A 20291-nucleotide genomic window follows, 5' to 3' on the forward strand; every position below is an offset into this window, starting at 1 on the left:
TTTAGCAAGTTGTATTTTCTCTTCTTCATCCATGGTGTGCTTGTGGCATTATTTGTTCTCCTTGTCTTCATGGGAACAGTCGTTCTCTCTACCTCCAGGAGTTTGTTCTTAAAGCCGTTCCACGTGCCGTCCACCGGAGTGAGGTTCATGGGTTCCCAAGTTGTCTGGCTTAGCAGTTCATGAGCGAAGTTAAAATTGGCTTTTTTGTAGTCTGGAATCTTGGACGTGTTTTCGGTGAGTTCATGGTCTGTTCTGATTTTTAGGCGAATTAGGTGATGGTCGCAACCATCCAGTTTTTCGCCGACTTGACATTCACGTGTGAGATCTGAATCACTCACGAGTACTAGGTCTAATAAGTTATTTTCCCTCGTCGATTGGGTAACAATCTGAGTAAGAAAAGTGTCCTCTAACATTTCGAGCAATCTGTTACCCTCCCGATCTCCAATCATCGTGGTCCAGTCAATGTTGGAACAGTTAAAGTCCCCGATAATGACTGACTGTTTGTTTTGTGTTATGGTGTGAATTTCCTCGTACAGCGCTTCGTCGTCCACTGCTTGTTGCTTTGGAGGTCTGTAAATGGTTCCAATCGTTATTTTGTTGTGCTTGCTAGTCTCCAGTTCAACATATACAGTATCATATTTCTCTGAGTCTTCTTTGGTTATTTCCACGGCAGGGTATTTGTACTTGACGTAACAGATAACACCTCCTTCTTGTGAAGTCTATTTTTGTAGAAGCTCTCGTATCCCGGAATTGAGAATTCGGTCATTAGGTGGTCAGAGGTGGCCCACGTTTCGGTGATAGCAATCACGTCCGGACTTTCTACATCAACATAGGCAAGTAACTCATCCCGTTTGGGAAAATGTTCAATAACAACTGGTATAGTACCAAAGGAGTGGCGGAGGGCTGAAGTGGTCCCGATATACAAGTGGAAAAAAGGAAAAAAAACTGAACTACAGACCTGTATCATTGACCAGTATAGTATGTAAAATATGTGAGAAAGTGATAACGAAACAATGGACGAGATTTCTAGAAGAGCATAATATAATCACAAGTAAACAATATGGCTTTAGAAAAGGACACTCATGTGTAACAAACTTACTGAGCTTTTACTCAAGAGTGACAGACATAACACAGGAGAGGGACGGATGGGTTGATTGCGTTTACTTGGACCTGAATAAGGTGTTTGACAAAGTTCCACATAAAAGACTACTATGGAAGCTGGAGAACAAAGGAGATTGAAAATGAAAATGATGAAATGGATGGAAAGTTACTTAAGGGAAAGAGAGATGAGAACAGTGGTAAAGGACATGAAATCAGAATGGAGAATTGTAGAGAGTGGAGTGCCTCAAGGAACGGTATTGGCACCATTACTTTTCCTAGTATATGTAAACGATATGTCAGAGGGAGTAAACAGTTATATGAGCCTGTTTGCAGATGATGCAAAACTGCAAAGACATATAAGAAACAGTAAAGAAGTCTTGTGAAATTTTGCAAGATGACCTGAACAAGATTTGGGAATGGAGTATGAAATGGGAGATGGAATTCAATGTGAAGAAATGTTATGTAATGGAAATGGGAAAGAGTGAAGGCAGACCACAATGGATATATAAAATGGGAGATGGAGAAATATTAAAGAAAGTGCAAGAAGAGAGAGGTCTGGGAGTGACAATACAAGATAAGCCTGAGAGTCATGTTAATAGGATATTTGGTGATACATATAAAATGGTGAGAAATATAGGATTAGCATTCCACTACATGGATAAGGATATGATGAAAAAGTTAATAACCACTATGATTAGACCAAAATTGGAATATGCAGAGGTGGTGTGGTCTCCCCATATGAAGAAACATAAAAACTAGAAAGCATACAAAGAATGGCAACAAAAATGGTTCCAGAACTGGAGGGATTGACATATGAAGAAAGATTAAAGGAAATGGACCTACCAACACTGGAACAAAGAAGAGAAAGGGAAGACCTAATACTGTAGACAATGAGGAGTTACTACTAAGAGAAGGAATAAACACCAGGAACACAAGAGGACACAGTAAAAAAATGAGGAAGGGAAGATGTTTGAGAGACATAAAGAAATATAGCTTCCCGCAAAGAAATATAGAGGTTTGGAACAGACTAAGTGAGGTAGTATCGGCAAAGAGTGTGCAAAACTTTAAGGAAAAGTTGGACAAATACAGATACAGAGATGGGACCACACGAGCGTAAGCCCAGACCCTGTAAAACTACAACTAGGTAAGTACTTCTGCACATACACATTCATATTCAGTTTGCTTCCCAAAGAATATACAGACCATCTAGTGTTTGTCTATCTCATTATTGTAACACCCTAAACCACAAACAACTCAAATTGCCTGGCCAGCCGCCACTGCTACTGAGCCGAAGAGCATGAGTCCTGGGCCAGTCAGCAGCCACATCCACAAGCTCAAGAAATGTGGCTGCGGAGGTGTAAGAATGCCACTGAGCTACTGCCAATGTTACCCTCCTCGGCCACCTCAGCTGCTACTAGACTGTCCATGCTACCTCCAACCACGGCCACTGTCATACAAGGCCTCCCCAACTGGTACTAAGGCCAAGATCACCAAGGGGAGGCGGTGGCTGAGTGTTTAGCATGTGGGCACCGTGTCCAGGAGGACACTGGTTTGAGTCCCGCCCTCTGCCACTAGCTGGGATTTTTCAGTTACTGCTGAGTGGCCTAAGTATACCCACAAGCTGTCCTTAAGATCACCTAGCAATCTGGACTTTAGATTCTTACTCTAAAGAGGTTCAAAGATGAGCTCCCGCGGACACCATAAGCGTAGCAAGGTGGCGCCACTATAAACACATGCTTGCACCATAACGGACTGGGGCCGACCATGAGCCCCCGCGAAAAAAGCCTATCGGCGCCATAGGCTGAAACACAAAAGGCCAGCACAAGCACAAGCTGCCTATTAACATCCCCTCAGCCACACACAGAAGGTTGCCACTACTTCTGATGACATAAGCTTCATCAACTCCAAGGGCAGCAGCTCCCTCAGCCCCACCACCCTGTGAGCCAAGGGAGGGGAGCTAGGGGTTCTGATCAGCTTATTTCGCATAAGGTCAATGCATACAGTTTACAGATTTGAGTTTCACACCAATTACAATGGTGTTGATTAAACACGAAACTCAGTGCACTACTGTATTGCATTTCTGTCTCCAAGGGGCCAGAATCAATGCTGCTCTCTACTAAATTTCAGTCTGTGAAGTCCTTCATTGGAGTGGAGATCTGGCTGACTTCACTGAATTATTGACATGAGAGGGACCTCATTCCCTATAAAAGAATGATAAAAAAAGCTTAAGTTTGCACATAGGAATAAGGTCTAATCCAAGGATAGGGAGGGTCTAATGGAGGATAAAGAGGCATTCGAATGTAAAGCACTTAAAAGTAGACAATATGATGCATGATCTTCACTTAAACCACTTGAAAAGTCACAATCATGAGCAAGAGAGGGTGAAGAGTAGTGTATGGTGTGTATCAGGAGGGTGACTGGGACAGTGACTACTTCCTGTCCCACTCACTAAGCTGATTGAAGCTTGGCATGTATGCTTGGCAAGTATACTTGTGACCAAAATGCAGATAAATGCACATAACATCACTTGCCAAATGACTTAAAGATAGACCACCAATTTATGATCACAATGCACCAACATCTCCTGCCATCCTCACCCCTCTCCTCTCCCTCCTTTCCAAGGGGACCCTTTCTCTCTCTACTTTCTTCTTTGCATATATATATATATATATATATATATATATATATATATATATATATATATATATATATATATATATATATATATATATTGAGGCCTGAGCAGGCGAATGAGCTACCACCTGACATCCGGAGCCCCGCGCCAACACCTACTACAGAAGCACAATACAGTGCTAACAAGGAAAATTTTAGAAGAAAACACAGACATAATCGCAAGATGCTGACAACGACGCCTCCCGATTCTAGAAGCCCTCAACATAAAAGAAATGGAGCCCAACTTAAACAAGCAGGCCCTAGATCTACAGGCTCTCCCGAGTATGCAGGAGTGCTGCGCACCAGCCTAACCAATCAGCAGTGCGCAACACGGGAGGGAGACACGCCTTAAATACCGGGCACCAGGCGTGCACCAGCCATTCTCTCCACCAGCGAGCAGAAACTACTCCTCCACGAACACTTCAAGCCACTGAAGAAGGGTTAAGAAATCGCTGATCTGGATACAAAGATGACCACTTACGGTGAAGTCATCACCAAATTGACAAAAGAATAGGACTATTATCCGAGAAAAGAGATTTTCTAAAGAAAATAGTTAACATTGAACTGACTATCACGTTTAACAGACATATATATATATATATATATATATATATATATATATATATATATATATATATATATATATATATATATATATATATATATATATATATATATATATATATATATATATATATATATATATATATATATATATATATATATATATATATATATATATATATATATATATATATATATATATATATATATATATATATATATATATATATAATACCGTATTTCACACCATGTAAGATGCACTTTTTTAAAAAAAAGAAGAGTCAAAAAATCACCCTGCATCTTATACCCCGATGGTTAGGTTTTGGTACGCCTAGGGGTTATTGTTAGAGGTATGAAACCAACACCCAAAATACCTCCTTTTGACACAAAAGTTCCCAATGTCCCCAGAATGAAATATACTGTATTTTGCAGCGTGTAATGCGTACTTTTTCACTCAGGAAATGCCAAAAAGTTACCCCTGCGCGGTATACGCCAAAGGTACAAATTTTTATGGCTTTAAATAATGAATAGTGTGATGCAATAGAAAAGGAAAGTGTGGATAAGGAGAAGAAAGGAGGAGGACATGTGATGCACAGCGTGAACACTAAACACAAAACACAATTCCGCTGTGGCGCGCCAGTCACCAGTGTGCCGGGTACCTTGGAGGTTAAAGTGGCTATTACACGGAAACAATATTGGTGGAGCAGGGTGCTGCCTGACGTGACTCAACTCGGCGACCGTGGGGCGAACATGGCCGGAGTAATCAGAAGGTATTTCTGCTGTGCAACAGCCCAGTCAGCTGACGTTTTCTGTGATACACGTTTGAAAGAACAGATATCCGTGGATGACTAAAATGTTTATTGTAAACGCATTTTTGTTTCTCACTGTAAAAATAACTGTAATAAAACATAATATGATTGACAGAAATTAACCAATGTCTATTTCTATTTGAGCCGGTCCCTGAAAGTCAAGATCAAGACCAAGATTGCCCATCGAACCTAGCATCCCCGTGTGATTAGTTCCCCCAGTGCTCGGTGAAAGTTACCGCCTGCACACTGTGCAGTGAGTGAGTCTACCAACCAACCCTTTTGTTTACCATTTCTAAGTCACAGCTGCTTGGGGTAAGAGCACTGTAACTCTTCAACCAACAGTGGAACACTTTGAACACAGAGAAAGACACAAAGAAACGTATGGTATCATAGTCATAACTATGTAAGGTGGCCAAATGTAATACTGCACATACATTAAGTTCAGGGAAAATCTGGAATTTTAATTTTTTTTCTAATTATATTTTGCCAAATTATAGTATAGGTGTGTCTTATACTCTGGTGCATCTTATATGGCGGGAAATATGATATATATATATATATATATATATATATATATATATATATATATATATATATATATATATATATATATATATATATATATATATATATATATATATATATATATATATATATATATATATATATATATATATATATATATATATATATATATATATATATATATATATATATATATATATATATATATATATATATATATATATATATATATATATATATATATATATATATATATATATATATATATATATATATATATATAGAATATAAAAATGCATGCTGACTGACATTTTCTGACATCTACTTCAGTTAAATGTAAAGACATCTTCAATTAAATGTTAATGTTGCAGATGCTGCAATGCCATTAAATGCCAACAAATATTTTTGGAAAGATTATTAAGATTAATATAGTTTAACCATCCACAGAACATATAAAACACATATAAGACCATTACCGTTATTTCAATAGGTTTCATTAAAATTTTCTTAGCCAGAGCTTCTACTTGTCTTGGGAATGTAGCTGAGAACATCACAGTTTGCCGTGATGGCTGAACGTTGTCTACTATTCTCATAACCTGTAGGGGAAAAAAATCATCTGAACACTATATTTTATACAAGTTAAAACAAGATAACATTACACAAAACAGGATAATATATGATCACATACATTGATGAACGTAGTAGTATTTTCATAGAAAAGAGGCTCCTGTATATCTGGAATAGTCAATGAATTTGGATAGAACTGGTGTGGTGAAACACTCTTACAATGGAAGAAAGTGCCATGATCCCTTGAGCATGGGATTAAAGTACCCACAGTGGCATATACCAATGATATGGATGAGGAACAAGTTTTAAGGCCTATTCCAAGTAGAGTGAAGGAAGTGTGGAATGGTAGAGGTGATAAAACAAAAGTACTCAGAGATGGTTCACCACCTGAAGAAACTGAGATTGAGGAGATATCAAAAGAAAGGGAAACAAGGCAGATAGATGTACATAATGCTTTAAGCACAATTTCCTTAAGATGACCAGACATAAAACAAATACAGATGTCATCACATAGTGTAAGCATTCATTTAGCCACTTGGCAAAACATAAGGTGCTAGGCATCTCAAAATCCTGAGAACAATATTAGGACTAAGAAAGTTTGAGAATGTTGACCTTAACATTTCATTGCTTGGGAATAGGGATTGTCGTTTTGGACCTTTTTCTTTGTCCCGGGATTCCGGGATAAAATTAGCCCTAATCCCGGGATTTCCCGGGATTTTCAATTGTCTAAAATTGCACATTATACCTAGTTTCACGTTCAGATTTTTGATGTGAAGATGATAGACATTAGTCACATTACATGTCCAACATAAAAAAAAAAAGTTATGTATCATCTTAGCAATAAGTAGCTAAAACGTTGGGAACTATGGCAACAGCGATCAGCTGTGCGGGCAGGCAAACAGACAGACAGACAGACAGTTTACTGGTAACCGTCACTGTTCGGTCACTCACGCGAGGAGGGAAAGTGTGTTTTTTTTTTTTTTTTTTAAGCTGTCACGCTCATCTCAATGCCGTATACATACAGCAAAGTGGAATATGCAGACATGGTGTTCATTATACGGGCTCTGTTACGGGTAACGGGAGTGCCATGGCTGCTTTATAATACTCAAGAGAATACCTAAACAGTAAGTCCTTCCTTCACAGTGTTCACACACACACACAAAACACTCCTCACGGGACACCCTGTATAAACATATAAATAGAAGCACAAGTTCACAAGTTCACAACTATCCTGCAGTCAAATTTGTCTTTTTTTTATTTTTTTTTATACTTAATTTCATGATTTTTCATCTCGGGATTTCCCGGGATTTGCAAAAATATCCCGGGATTATTAAACCTTGAAAATTGTCCGGGATCCCGGGATCCCGGGATCCCGGGAAACAAACCCTACTTGGGAACCAAGGTTTATTCAGCATTTCATAAACCAACATGTCAATGTTTTTCTGGTTATAAATGAGACCCGTCTGCCTCAAGGACAGAAAAGGAGACAGTCAACATAAATGGGCTGAGGTATCATCGACGTATTCACCTCTGTATGTATACAAGTAGTTCTCGAGTTATGACGGTGGGTGGGACCAGCAGGTTGGTCGCAGGTCAAATTGGACATACGTAGAAAATTACATCTATATTTTAAATGCAGTAAATATTTCCTCTATTGCTGCTTTCTTTTTTTGGTGTTTTTTTGCCATTTGATAGTTTTCAAGTTAATTTTCAATAAGTAGCTGGCAGTCTGGTCATTTCAAGAGCAATGGGTGGCTCTTTGTGGATAATTGGGACAATTTCTAAGGCAAAAGTTGCATGCTTGCTAAAGACGGTGTTCACCTATTGCATCAGGGTGTGGAGATTTTCAGAGCCTCTAGTGCAAGGTTGGTGTTCTCCATATTTTTTTTCATGTCAGGGAGAGATTACTTGGGGAGCAAGGAGGCCCGTAAGAGTAATAGCACTTCACCCCTAAAGGATGAGTAACCTGCAGGCGGAAATATTGGTGGGTTCTGTAAAATGCTGAGTGTCCCGCGTGCGGACGCCTCCGTTTTCTCATATGTTTCCCTTGTGACTTTTGCTATTGTTCTACATCTGAAATACACAAATGAACAATTTGACCCAAATGCATGCATACATAGACCTAGAGGCTCAGTCACATGTTAAGTTGTCATGGATAAAAAAAAAATTTTTTTGCATACAAGGAAAGTTCCACATAGAGCCAAGTCCTCTACCTCATGTGCACAAATAGACCTTATTGGTTTATTTGTAATTGTTATTATTAGCCATTTCACTATGATTTTCATTTGTTTTATTGTATCACATGAGATTTTACAAAAAATGTACTTGAAAATCGGCTGTTTTTTGCATTTTTCGGAGTCACCCCTTAGATTATTTTTGCAGCCCTTAGGAGTTAATAAAAGATTCCTGGGTCTGACAGTGGTAGCAGAGATGTAGTTAATGTTTCTGAGAAAAGGTTACGTGCTAATGGTTCTAGTTTTCCTGAGCAGTTAAAGATTATTACACAAACTTGGGGAGCAAGGAGGCCCGTAAGAGTAATAGCACTTCACCCCTAAAGGATGAGTAACCTGCAGGCGGAAATATTGGTGGGTTCTGTAAAATGCTGAGTGTCCCGCGTGCGGACACCGTTCTTGGAAAAAAATGGATCTTCTGTGGGGTGTAGCTTGGGCAGAACATCAGATATTATAGCAATCACGGAGACATGGATAGCTATACAGTACCCTCCCAAGTTTCGCGATCCTTGAGTTTCGTGGTTAGTCCTAAATTCTTACCATCCCGACTTTCACGCATTATCACCCAGAGTTTCACACTGCTTTGACATGTACGGGTCACGTCTACTTACCATCGGCATCACGCACGCTGCCTTAAGGGCGGGATTCGGTTATTCGGTCAAAAAATGTCTATTTTTTTATTTTTCTATTTGTCATTAATTTCTTTGGTCCTGCCTCAGCCTCAGAAAGTGTGGTGTCAAGGAGGAGAATGGACAATAGGAAGACAACACCACCCAAGCATACTGGGAAGAGGAGGAAATGTACAACATTTGACCGTGACTACCAGCCTGGCAGTTTCTGAATGATTTCCTGGCAACAATGAGGTTGGGTGGGTGCCACTGATACCTTGATAATATGTTATTTATATATGAGAGATATATGATATATAAATATGATATTATGTACTCATATATATAAATAAAAGGGGACCAGGAGCCATGATTATCGAAAACGCTCTCTCACAGTGCTACATAGGTGACCTGAATTTGACCTGATGTGACCAGACCCTCTTCTACTGACTACCAAGGAATGGCCAATGGACTAGGTGAGTTGATATTTCCATTCGGCACTTGTTTATGGTGTAAGGAAGATGTTCAGTATAAAAGTGCAATTATCTCGAAACTACAGTACCCTCCCGAGTTTCGCGCTTGTTTTGTTCCACAGGTATAGCGCTAAATTTGCGGATCGCAAAACTCGGGGTATTGAAAACAGTGAAAAAGAGCTTATTGGTTCTGGCACGTAGAGATGCTGACTTTTTTTCCCCACTTTACTGACTTGTTATCTCAAAATATGTACTGTGTAAAAAGGAAGAAAATATGAAAAGAGAACGGGTCATTTTGAAACCGCAGCAGAATGGCTGACAGTTCTGAAAACACGCTTGTGATTCGCTGAGTCTGATGACATCATTGACGGCGCTCATCCAATCAGCGGCCTCTAACTTTGACGAAACGAAAGCTCTGTGAATCTGAAGTCAATGTTGATTGTTAAATCATTAGTTCGAAGCTTTCACCATGGGCCATTATTGAGCATCTCTGTGAATCCCGCCCCAGCACGTGTGAACATGGTCACCCAATCACTAGTTTCTTGAGAATTTTGTACAGAGATTCAAAGTCAGCTGCAGTTCACGGGAAACTTATCGAAATTCTAGTCAGAAACTCACTCACCAGCATGTCGGTTATTTTCTCGTAAGGTCGGTTAGTTGTGGTCACAAGATGAAGTAGAGCGTATCAGCTGATCGGTCCAGCAGCTATCCGCGTGTTTATTCCAGTACCACAATGAGTTCCACGAAGCTAGATAAGCCTGGAGTAATCAGGTTGAGCAGGTCTTGGACTTGAGTCTTGTCCAAGCGTAGCCACTGCCTCATCATGTCTGGGTCCTTACTGTTGTGTTCTCGTAGCATTTAATGGTAGCAAGCTGTGACACACTCTCCCTTTGTCTCCGAGCTAACCACTCAGGAACCAACAAATATTTTCTTTTAATTTTTTTCATTTTTCTTCAACAAACACCACAAAGCACAAACTCTGCAATGTCTGAATCCATCATTTGTCTTGCTTTTCAGGTGATATATCCCAGAATGCAACAGTCCTCTGTGTGACCAAACTTGAGGATAAATTCGAGGGAGAAAATTGTCGGGACAATTGTGGTGGAAAATTCCCAAGAAACTAGCTTGTGTGACCATGCCTTTAAAGCTGTTGGTATCATACTGGGCTTTTTTCCTCCAATCGCGTTGGCAATAGGGGCAACCGGCAACTCCAACTTTTCTGGGTTTGTGTCACACAGCCAAAGTTGGTTGTCCGTATTCATAACGTAAATAAAGCAGTCACCCTGTATCGATTAAATAGTAAATAAAGCAGCTCTGCCAGTCTACTTTACGAGTTTCTTGGTTGGCCATTTTCCACTGCTCCTCACTCCACAGCCAATGCGGTCGTCTTTTTTTTTTTTTTTTTTTTTTTTACATGTGTCCAATAGCGCCGGTAGGCTATTCAGTAGGGGCCTGATGATCAGCCGGGGCCCGTCATGGCGCAGGCAATTGTTTATAGTGGCATCATTATTATTGGCTCATGCTGCCCCTCGGAGCTCATTCTTGATTTCACTTGCACAGCTTCTTCTAGAGTCTGGGTTGATAGGCGGTCTTCAGGACAGTATGTGGGTAGTCTTAGGCCACTCGGCGGTGACTGAAAAATCCCAGGTGGTTAGCGGCGGATTCGAGCCCGCATCATGGACAACACACCGAATGCAGGGCTGGCACGTTAACCACTCAGCCACTGCCTCCCGTTTACATTCAGCTGCGTGGTTGCTCGTACACCCAACCATTTTCCATCCATACGGACAACCGACATCTCGCTCCCGGTTAGGCGCATGGGCAATTGCGGTTGCCAATAGCCCCAACGGTTGCAGGAAAGCGGCCATGTGACACTGCCTTAAGGAATCGCGAGTGACGCCGACGCTAGGTAGACATGACCCGTACATGTCAAAGCAGCGCGAAACTCGGGGCGATAATGCGTGAAGGTCAGAATGGTAAGAATTTAGGACTGAGCGCAAAACTCGAGGATCACGAAACTCAAGGATCACGAAACTATGATAGCGCGAAACTTGGGAGGGTACTGTACTTTTTTCTGAATAAGGTACAAATAACTTTGTAAGAACAAAGCGATTTTACTTTTTTGTTTCAAAATGACCACGACACTCAAATCTCCAATTCTATGTATTTTCAAGCCTTGATTACCATAAATATTAAGTATGCAGATTTTTAAATGCGATTTTTTATGAAAAATTAAAATCAGTACTTTGCAATGTGATGAAAAAATACTCTTTGGCTACGATTACGAAAATACAGTACTGTTTCCAGGACTGCGAGTTTCAAGTTTGCGATAGGGACCCAAAAAAATCGATTTTTATTGAAAACTGAAATTGAAATATGACCCGAAAGGAAATGGAAAAGGCTGCTAAATCCGGGTTTCTTCACACTTTGTTGTGGTCCTTGACTCCCATTCTCGCTCCTTGCCAGCCCCTGGGCCTTTCCATTGGCCGCGGGAAGCATGGTGAGTGGGATCCGGGCAGCCAGGTGCATGTGTGTGAGCAGCCCCGACCGCACGCTGGGGTTGAGCAGCTGACGGGCATCTGATGATGGTGATAGTGATGATGAGTGTCGGCGGCGTGGCCTTTGCATCGGCGCCACCCAAACGGTATTTTCATTGGGGACCGTGTGTGTGTGTGGCTGTGTTTATTGTGGGCCAGCGCTCACCCTATCAGCGGCCTCACTGCCTTAAGGCGGTGTCACACTGGCTGTTTTTATCCAACCGCTGGGGCTACGGGCAACGCCTGTACGCCCAACCGGGAGCGACTTGTTGGTCGTCTGTAAGCTGGTGTCGCACTGGGCCTTTTTCTTCCCACCGCGTTGGCGGCAGCTAGGGCAACTGGAAACTCCAACTTTTTCGGGTGTGCATCACACACGGCCAAGGTTGGTTGCTCATATCCACATCCACAACATAAACAAAGCGCTTCCCCTGTATCAACATGGCGTCGTCTGCTAAAGTAAGGGCTGTCGCAGCTTGTGCTGCCATTACCTAAGTTATGGACTTGTTGCTGCAGTTAAATGGAAGGAAGAAGCGGTTGTGGGTGTGCGCTTGTGGTTTCTCCGTGCCAGAATTTCTCATTGCCACCACTGCATGTGCATGGCCAACCCACCCATCTAGACTCCGACCACATAAACACATGGATCGAGTAACAACAAAGACACACGCATACACATACACCAGTCTCATCATGAACCATGGCAGATGTTTTTGACAAACAGAAATGGCTTTGCCATTTCCTAGAGTGTGTTGGAACTTATTTGGTGAGTGGTTCATACAAACCAAACATACCCAATGGCAAGAAGAGAGCAGTGTTAAAGATGACTGCTCTCTTCTTGCCAAGAGCTAGGTTTGGCTCATGTGAGCCACTCACCTAATACATTCTAACACACTCAAAGAAATGGTGAAGTCGTTTCTATTTGTCAGAAACATCGGCCATGGTTCATGATGAGTCTGGTGTGTGCATGCATGTGTGTGTGTGTGTGTGTGTGTGTGTGTGTGTGTGTGTGTTGTTATTCGATCCATGTGTTTGTGGTTGGAGTCTAGATGGGTGGGTTGGCCGTGCACGCACAGTGGTGACAATGGGAATTGGCATGGAGGAAACACAGGCACAGATTGCTATTACTCCGTGTATACTAACTTGAAATGTTATACACATTTTTTCCTTATACGTAATGTGGAGCCTAACATCAATGTATAAGGAGGGATTACTGTGCTTCAAAGAAATGGACTAAAAGTGGGTTGCCTTTGAGCATGCAAGATTAGAGCATATAGGAAGAAAATAGTAAATTTTTCTCTCTACCATAGCCAGTCACCCCCAAAGATGTCCAAGTAGATGGTACAAGTCTTAGTTCATCCTCCCTACCTGAGGTTCAAAACCCAGGTCAAACATGCGATCAGCCTCGTCGAGCACCACGTAGGTCACTCGCCGCAGGTTGGTCACCCGCCCTCCGTTGGCAGCCAGCATGTCAATCATTCGACCTGGAGTGCACACGATGATTTCTGCTCCTCGCTTCAACTCTGCTATTTGCTCTGATATTCCTGTGCCACCATACACACAGCACACCCTCAGGTTGTTCTTAGCAAATTTCTTGCATTCCTTGCCTGTGTTGGAGATATTATTTTAACATTTATAAGCTGCACATTAGTATACATTCTGGTTTCAAGTCCCTCCATAAAGATCATTTAATGTTAACAATGTTGAAGTGTAATCTATTGTCCAGGTATAAGAATGAGTTATACTACTTTGATATCCACATAATAAAATAAGTGACTTGGTTATATCTTTTAATTGTGTACCAGAAGGAACATTTCTCTGTCATCAATGGGGACTTGATACTAGACACTTTAGACTTGACTCAACAATCCTCTCTCTCCTAAAATTCATACACAAAGGTGGAAATACTAAAAGAAATAAAGGAAATAAGGGAAAAAGCTGCTGTCCATTCATTGACATAGTGCACACCCTCAAATTACCAATTTGCATGCACAGCTCTCTGGTGGGGGTCATGATGAGGGCAATAGGTCCGTCTGTGTCCTCCAGGGGTGGCTGGTCCACTACATGTCGGAACATTGGCAGCAGGAAGGCTAACGTCTTCCCTGAGCCTGTCTTGGCAATGCCTATGACATCTCTACCTTTCATGATGGCTGGGATGGCCTGGTTGTGGAGGAATAGGATGCCACATATGTAATATTGCAATTATTTATAAAAGCAAACACTATTTATATCATATTCACAAAATTTCAGTCTGACACAACATTCCAGGTTCAGACCTGCACTTGGATGGGTGTCGGCTTCTCATAGTTGTTCTTTTTGAGGACATCTAATATTCTTTTGCTGACTCCACACTGAGCCCAAGTCCTGATGGGTTTGGGGCATCCTTGACCTTTAACCTTGATTCCTTCAAGTTCAGCTCTGCATGGATTACATAGACATATCAAATAAAGTATTTGTGAAAATGTTAAACAAAAGAAAAAACGAGAAATATTGGTCACTCGTACCTCATAATTTAGGGGGGGGGGAAAAAAAAAAAAAAATAGCAGCCAACTAAAGACTAACATACATTTATATTCCTAATATAAATAATAACATTCATTTATATTCCTAATAAACAAGAGCATAAGCCCAGGCCCTGTAAAACTACAACTAGGTAATACACACACACACACACACACATGCACACACGCAGACCACCTCCAGGAGGACGGCCTTTCAAACTTTTACTCCATGAAATCTGTGCGTATTGCCGGTGAATCAGTTGGATATTTTCAATGATCTTACGTCTATGTCCTTCCCTTCCCTCTCCTCCACAAATCTATTTCTTTATCACAACTAATATAAGGAAATACAATTCAGCAGATACACGTCATCTTCGCATAATGCAAATTTCTCTGTATATTTTTGCATACATTTCAAAATCATCAAATAATTTATGTTTCTTTAAGGCGCGTCCACACCAGGAATCTTTGTATGTCAACAATGTATCCCAGAAGTTTCCCAAGTTTTTCGGGAAGCAGTTGAGAAACAACTTGGATACATTCAGGAAAGAATTGAGAAACATTGAGAGAATATATGTGTGTAATTCACCACGGACTGATCAAGGGTTGGACTCGTAAGCGCCAGCAGGTACCCTCCCGACATGAGCAAGTGCACTTTAGCGTATATCTGTGTGTGTGTGTGTGTGTGTGTGTGTGTGTTCCTGTGTGTGTGTGTGTGTGTGTGTGTGTGTGTGTGTGTGTTTGTGTTCCTGTGTGTATGTGTGTGTGTGTGTGTGTGTGTGTACGTGCGCATTCCTGTGTGTGTGTGTGTGTGTGTGTGTGTGTGTGTGTGTGTGTATTAAATAATAATAATAATAAACGGTTTATTAAATGATAGCAGCTGTAAGGCTGAAAATATACACGTTACAAAAACACTTTTGGAATAGAAAAAAAAAAGGAAAATGTACAATGTGAAAGGGATATGGGGGTCTGGGGTGGTGGGGGGGGAGGTGAGGTGGTGGAATGCAGTGCGCTGGTGCGGTAGGAGGCGGTGTGGTTTTTCGGATGACGGGTCAGGTGTAAGCCCAAGGTCAACCCCAGGTCAAAAAGGGTCGGGGGTGCAGGTAGAGGCGGTGTCGGCTGTCACTCAGCTTATGGGCTTAGCGATGACCTGCTATTCTATCCAGCCGGTGTGACAAGATGGGAAGAGGTGGACCGCGCGGCAGTGGGCGTGGGAACATCTATGTCGTCTGCACTGCCTTGTATGTTGAGCGGCGTGCTGAGTGCCCCAACCATAAGTCCACCTGAGTGACGGGCCTCAACATTGCACTGCACCTGAACCGAATTCTCCCAGCAGCATGATGGTCGGGCTGGTGTACCTGGGGGCACCTGGGGCGTCGGTTGGATGGTAAGGCCGCGTCGACGTCACACCGGCCATTTCTACTCTTCGGTGTCTTCATGGCACCACAAACGCACTGCACTCACTGTCTGTCACCATGATGTCACAAAAGTATCTTACGGTGTTGGGTTTTGATGAAAAGGGAGAGGGGGATGGAGGGGAAGGGGGGAGGCCAACAGGCTGGCCCCTGGCTGCTCCTTTCGGAGCGCCGTGACCCACGTCTGACCTCGGTCAGGTCTGGGCCACACACGTGTGTGTGTGTGTGTGTGTGTGTGTGTGTGTGTGTGTGTGTATAATAATAATAATAATAATAATAATAATAATAATAATAATAATAAACGGTTTATTAAGTGATTGCAGCTGTAAAGCTGAAAATATACATGTTAAAATTACAATATTGAAATAAAATAGAAGAAAAGAAAAAGTACAATGTGAAAGGGGTATAGGGGGTCTGGGGTGGTGGGGGGGAGGTGAGGTGGTGGAATGCAGTGCGTTAGTGCTGAAGGAGGCGGTGTGGTATTCCGGGTGACGGGTCAGGTGTTTAAGCCCCAGGTCAACCCCAGGTCAAAAAAGGGTCAGGTCGCAGTTGATGGCAGGAGTGCAGGTAGAAGCGGTGTCGACCGTCACTCAGCTTAGCGATGACCAGCTAATCTCTCCAGCCGGTGGGACAAGATAGGAAGAGGTGGACCGAGAAGCAGTAGGCGTGGGAACATCAAAACGTCTGCACTGCCCCATGCCACTTGCCCCAACCATGACACCACCTGAGTGACGGGGCTCTACACTGCACTGCACCTGAACCGAATTCTCCCAGCAGCATGATGGTCGGGCTGGTGTACCTGGGGGCACCTGGGGGCCGGCGTCGGCTGGATGGTTAGGCGGCGTCGACGTCACGCTGGCCGTTACTACTCTTCATTGTCCTCACGGCACCACAAACGCACTGCACTCACTTTCTCTCACTATGATTAAGCTTGATGTCACAAAAGTTTCTTACAGTGATGGGTTATTGATGAAAAGGGAGAGGGGGATGGAGGGGAAGGGGAGAGGCCAACAGGCTGGCCCCAGGCTGCTCCTTACGGAGCGCCGTGACCCATGTCTGACCTCGGTCAGGTCTGGGCCAGGTCAGGTGTGTGTGTGTGTGTGTGTGTGTGCGTGCGCACGTATGCATGCATGTGTGCGTGTGTGTGTGTGTGTGTGATTTTCAAGTCTTGATAGTAAAATATAAACTATTTTTATATTCCAGTCAAATTTCATTTACATATTTTTTGATGAGAGAGAGAGAGTGGGGTCACCCTGACCGCGGGGAGTGACCTCCCTCAGGGGTGCGGGGATAAAGACATATCCCACACCTCACTCACGGGGAAAAGGGATTGGGATTTTAATTATCATTGATTCACATACTTCAATATCTAGCTAATTGTGTGTGTGTGTGTGTGTGTGTGAGACTATATATATATATATATATATATATATATATATATATATATATATATATATATATATATATATATATATATATATATATATATATATATATATATATATATATATATATATATATATATATATATATATATATATATATATATATATATATATATACACACACACATATATACATATATACATATACACCCACAGACACCCACCCCACACACCACATATATATGGCCTAAAAAGTTTCTCATTTTTGCCATCCTGTATGTAAAACATGAGAAACTTCCAAACTGTTTCTCATGACCGCCCACACCAGGAAAGTTTGTATGGAAACTCAGCTTTTGGAAGCCACCGTTCGTAATAGTTCTTCAAAATCAGTGGTTGACCTTCCAAGAAAATTATTAATCAATTAAACCCTGCTCCATTAACTCTTGGCTCCGCCAAAAGTAAGTCATTCTGTAATGCTCAACTTTCTATAAATGACCGCACCCATACGCGTTTTCTTGTCTTCTTCTTGCTCTCCAGTGAGTGCAATAATAAATAAAACACAGAGGCCATTGTAGCAATCTTCGCACACACCGACATCCTGAGAACAACCTTGAGGTGTGGACAGGAAACATTATTTCCCAAGGGTATTCAAATGTATGCCAGTGGTTTACCGAAACACTTGGGAAACATCTGGGATTCATTGTTGTCAAACAAAGATTCCTGGTGTGGATGCACCTTTATGTGCACCATTAATTTTTGCATATTATTATAATATATATGATCCCTGTACAGGTGGGGTGTGTGGTAGCGCACTTATATATACGATCGCCATAATGTAAGGGTTAAAGTTTGCCCCCAAACTAGCAGTTTCAGAAACAGCGACTTTTTTCAGCTAGACATGGGGCTCACTGTAGTTAGAGGGAGAGAACTGTACATGAATAGCTACACACTTGTAGTCAAGAGATGCATTTCTGCATGGATAGTACTTATGTAAACATATATGGTTGAATGAAATTACAAAATTACATGGGGAACTTTCTGAACACAGTTAGTCAAACCTCAACATCTGTGGATTTAACATTCATAAATTTGAATACCTGCAGGGTGCCCCATGGGTACTATCAAGTTAAAGATTTGTGTTTCTGCAGGTTTTTTTTGGCACTTTTGTGGCCAACATTTTCAGCTCACCACACATTCAGCCACCACCCAATGCACCTACATACTTGCAGTAACCACGCTAGTGGTTGCCGTAAGTATATGTAAGTATCTATCAACGGATATGCATGGATCTTCAATATCAGCGGATGTGTCTGTTACCTAATCACCACAGATGTTGAGGTTTGACTGTATAACCACAAATATCTAGAACTTCTCTGAAACCCGTGGTTGCCACTTACTTGGGGATTTACTGTAGAAGTAAAAAGCAGAGAAAAAGTAATTATGGTCTTACAAACAATATAAACAACAATTATATCTTATAATGATGGAAAAAGGAAGAAAATGGGAAGAGAGAATGGGTTGCTTACATAAGAACATAAGAACGCAGGAGTCTACAAGAGGCCGGTAGGCCTGTACAAGGCAGCTCCTTTGAAGACACAGATGAAGGCAGCTGCCTTATGATTGGCTGACATTTCTGTTAACACATTTGTGATTTGCTGGTAAGTCTGGTGGTGGCACTCACCCAATCAGCAGCCTCTCTGTCATAGCAACCCCTGGACAAATGCACTAAGCCTCCTCTTTGTATGCACCTGCAGTGTCGGCTACCTGGCAACTAGTTTTTATTATTAGCGCTGACCATCAGCAACCACTGCTTTAGATGCAGACCCAGGCTGGCTGATGGTCAGATGATAGAATCAACGAGTCAAATCAAATCAAAACATGGGTAGTAGTACTGGTCAACTGTATATGCTAAATATCATAAATCGATAGTACATCGGAAACTGAAGGAGACCTGTATTAACAAGCCCCTTAGACTGCAAAAGTTTTTCCCAGGAGATTCCCCTGAATGCAAAAGTCAGCGGAAAATAAACTTTGAAACTGAGAAAATGTCATAAAAGGTGTTTAATAGAAAATTTTCTGGCTCACCCTGCCGTGAAATCCTTTCTTTCTAGGTTGTCGCATTTGGCTGGAACTCCACGATTCCCCAAAAATTCCAACTTTTTACTGGTGCGACGTACAGAAAAAATTATTGAAGAAAAGTTGCACATTTTATCATGATGGAGTCTGTAAAATATAGTTCATAATCTTTGATGCGGAAATTTACTACCTACAGAGCCAAAGTTACAGTGAAATTCGAAAATCATTTTTTATTTTTTTCATTTTACAATACCCTCTCGAGTTTCGCGCTCACTTCATTCCGAAGGTATAGCGCTAAACTCGAGGATCGTGAAACTTGAGGTATTGAAAACACTGAAAAAGCGCTTATTTGTTCTGACCCGTGGATTTTTTCTTTTTCTTTTTACATGTGTGCTATGGCGCCAGTAGACTATCCATCTGGGTCTGATGGTCGGCCCCGAGCCTGTCATGGTGCAGGCAACTGTTTATAGTGGCGCCATTATAACTGGCTCCTGCTGCCCCCCAGAGCTCACTTTTTTTCCTCCTTTACTCCCTTGTTATCTCAAAATACGTACCTTGGAAAAAGGAAGAAAACAGGAAGAGAGAACGGGTCGTTTTAAACCCACAGATGAAGCCTTACAATTGGCTGAGCTCTGAAAACACGCCTGTGATTTGCTGGGAGTCCGATGACGTCATCGACGGCGCTCACCTGGTCAGCGGCCTCGCTGCCTTGGGGCAGTGTTACACTGGCCGTTTTCCTCTAACTGTCGTGGCTACTGCCAATGCCCGTGCGCCCATCCAGGAGCGAGTTGTCAGTTGTCCATAACCTGGTGTCGCACCGGGCCGTTTTCTT

General features: G+C 41.9%; 1 protein-coding gene across 1 annotated transcript in view; it reads right to left on the reverse strand.

Moving 5' to 3' along the window:
- LOC126982185 (probable ATP-dependent RNA helicase DDX46) overlaps positions 1-20291 on the reverse strand; it is a 94301-nt gene that overhangs the window by 47218 nt on the left and 26792 nt on the right. Inside the window, exons 8-11 of the mRNA XM_050834033.1 lie at positions 14359-14500; positions 14062-14242; positions 13451-13689; positions 6056-6268 (exon numbers count right to left, since the gene is read on the reverse strand). Coding sequence (XP_050689990.1) covers positions 6056-6268; positions 13451-13689; positions 14062-14242; positions 14359-14500 — 775 coding nt within the window. The remainder of the gene's footprint in view (positions 1-6055; positions 6269-13450; positions 13690-14061; positions 14243-14358; positions 14501-20291) is intronic.

The sequence above is a fragment of the Eriocheir sinensis genome, chromosome 4, assembly GCF_024679095.1.
Source record: "Eriocheir sinensis breed Jianghai 21 chromosome 4, ASM2467909v1, whole genome shotgun sequence".
Classification (NCBI taxonomy): Eukaryota; Metazoa; Arthropoda; class Malacostraca; order Decapoda; family Varunidae; genus Eriocheir; species Eriocheir sinensis.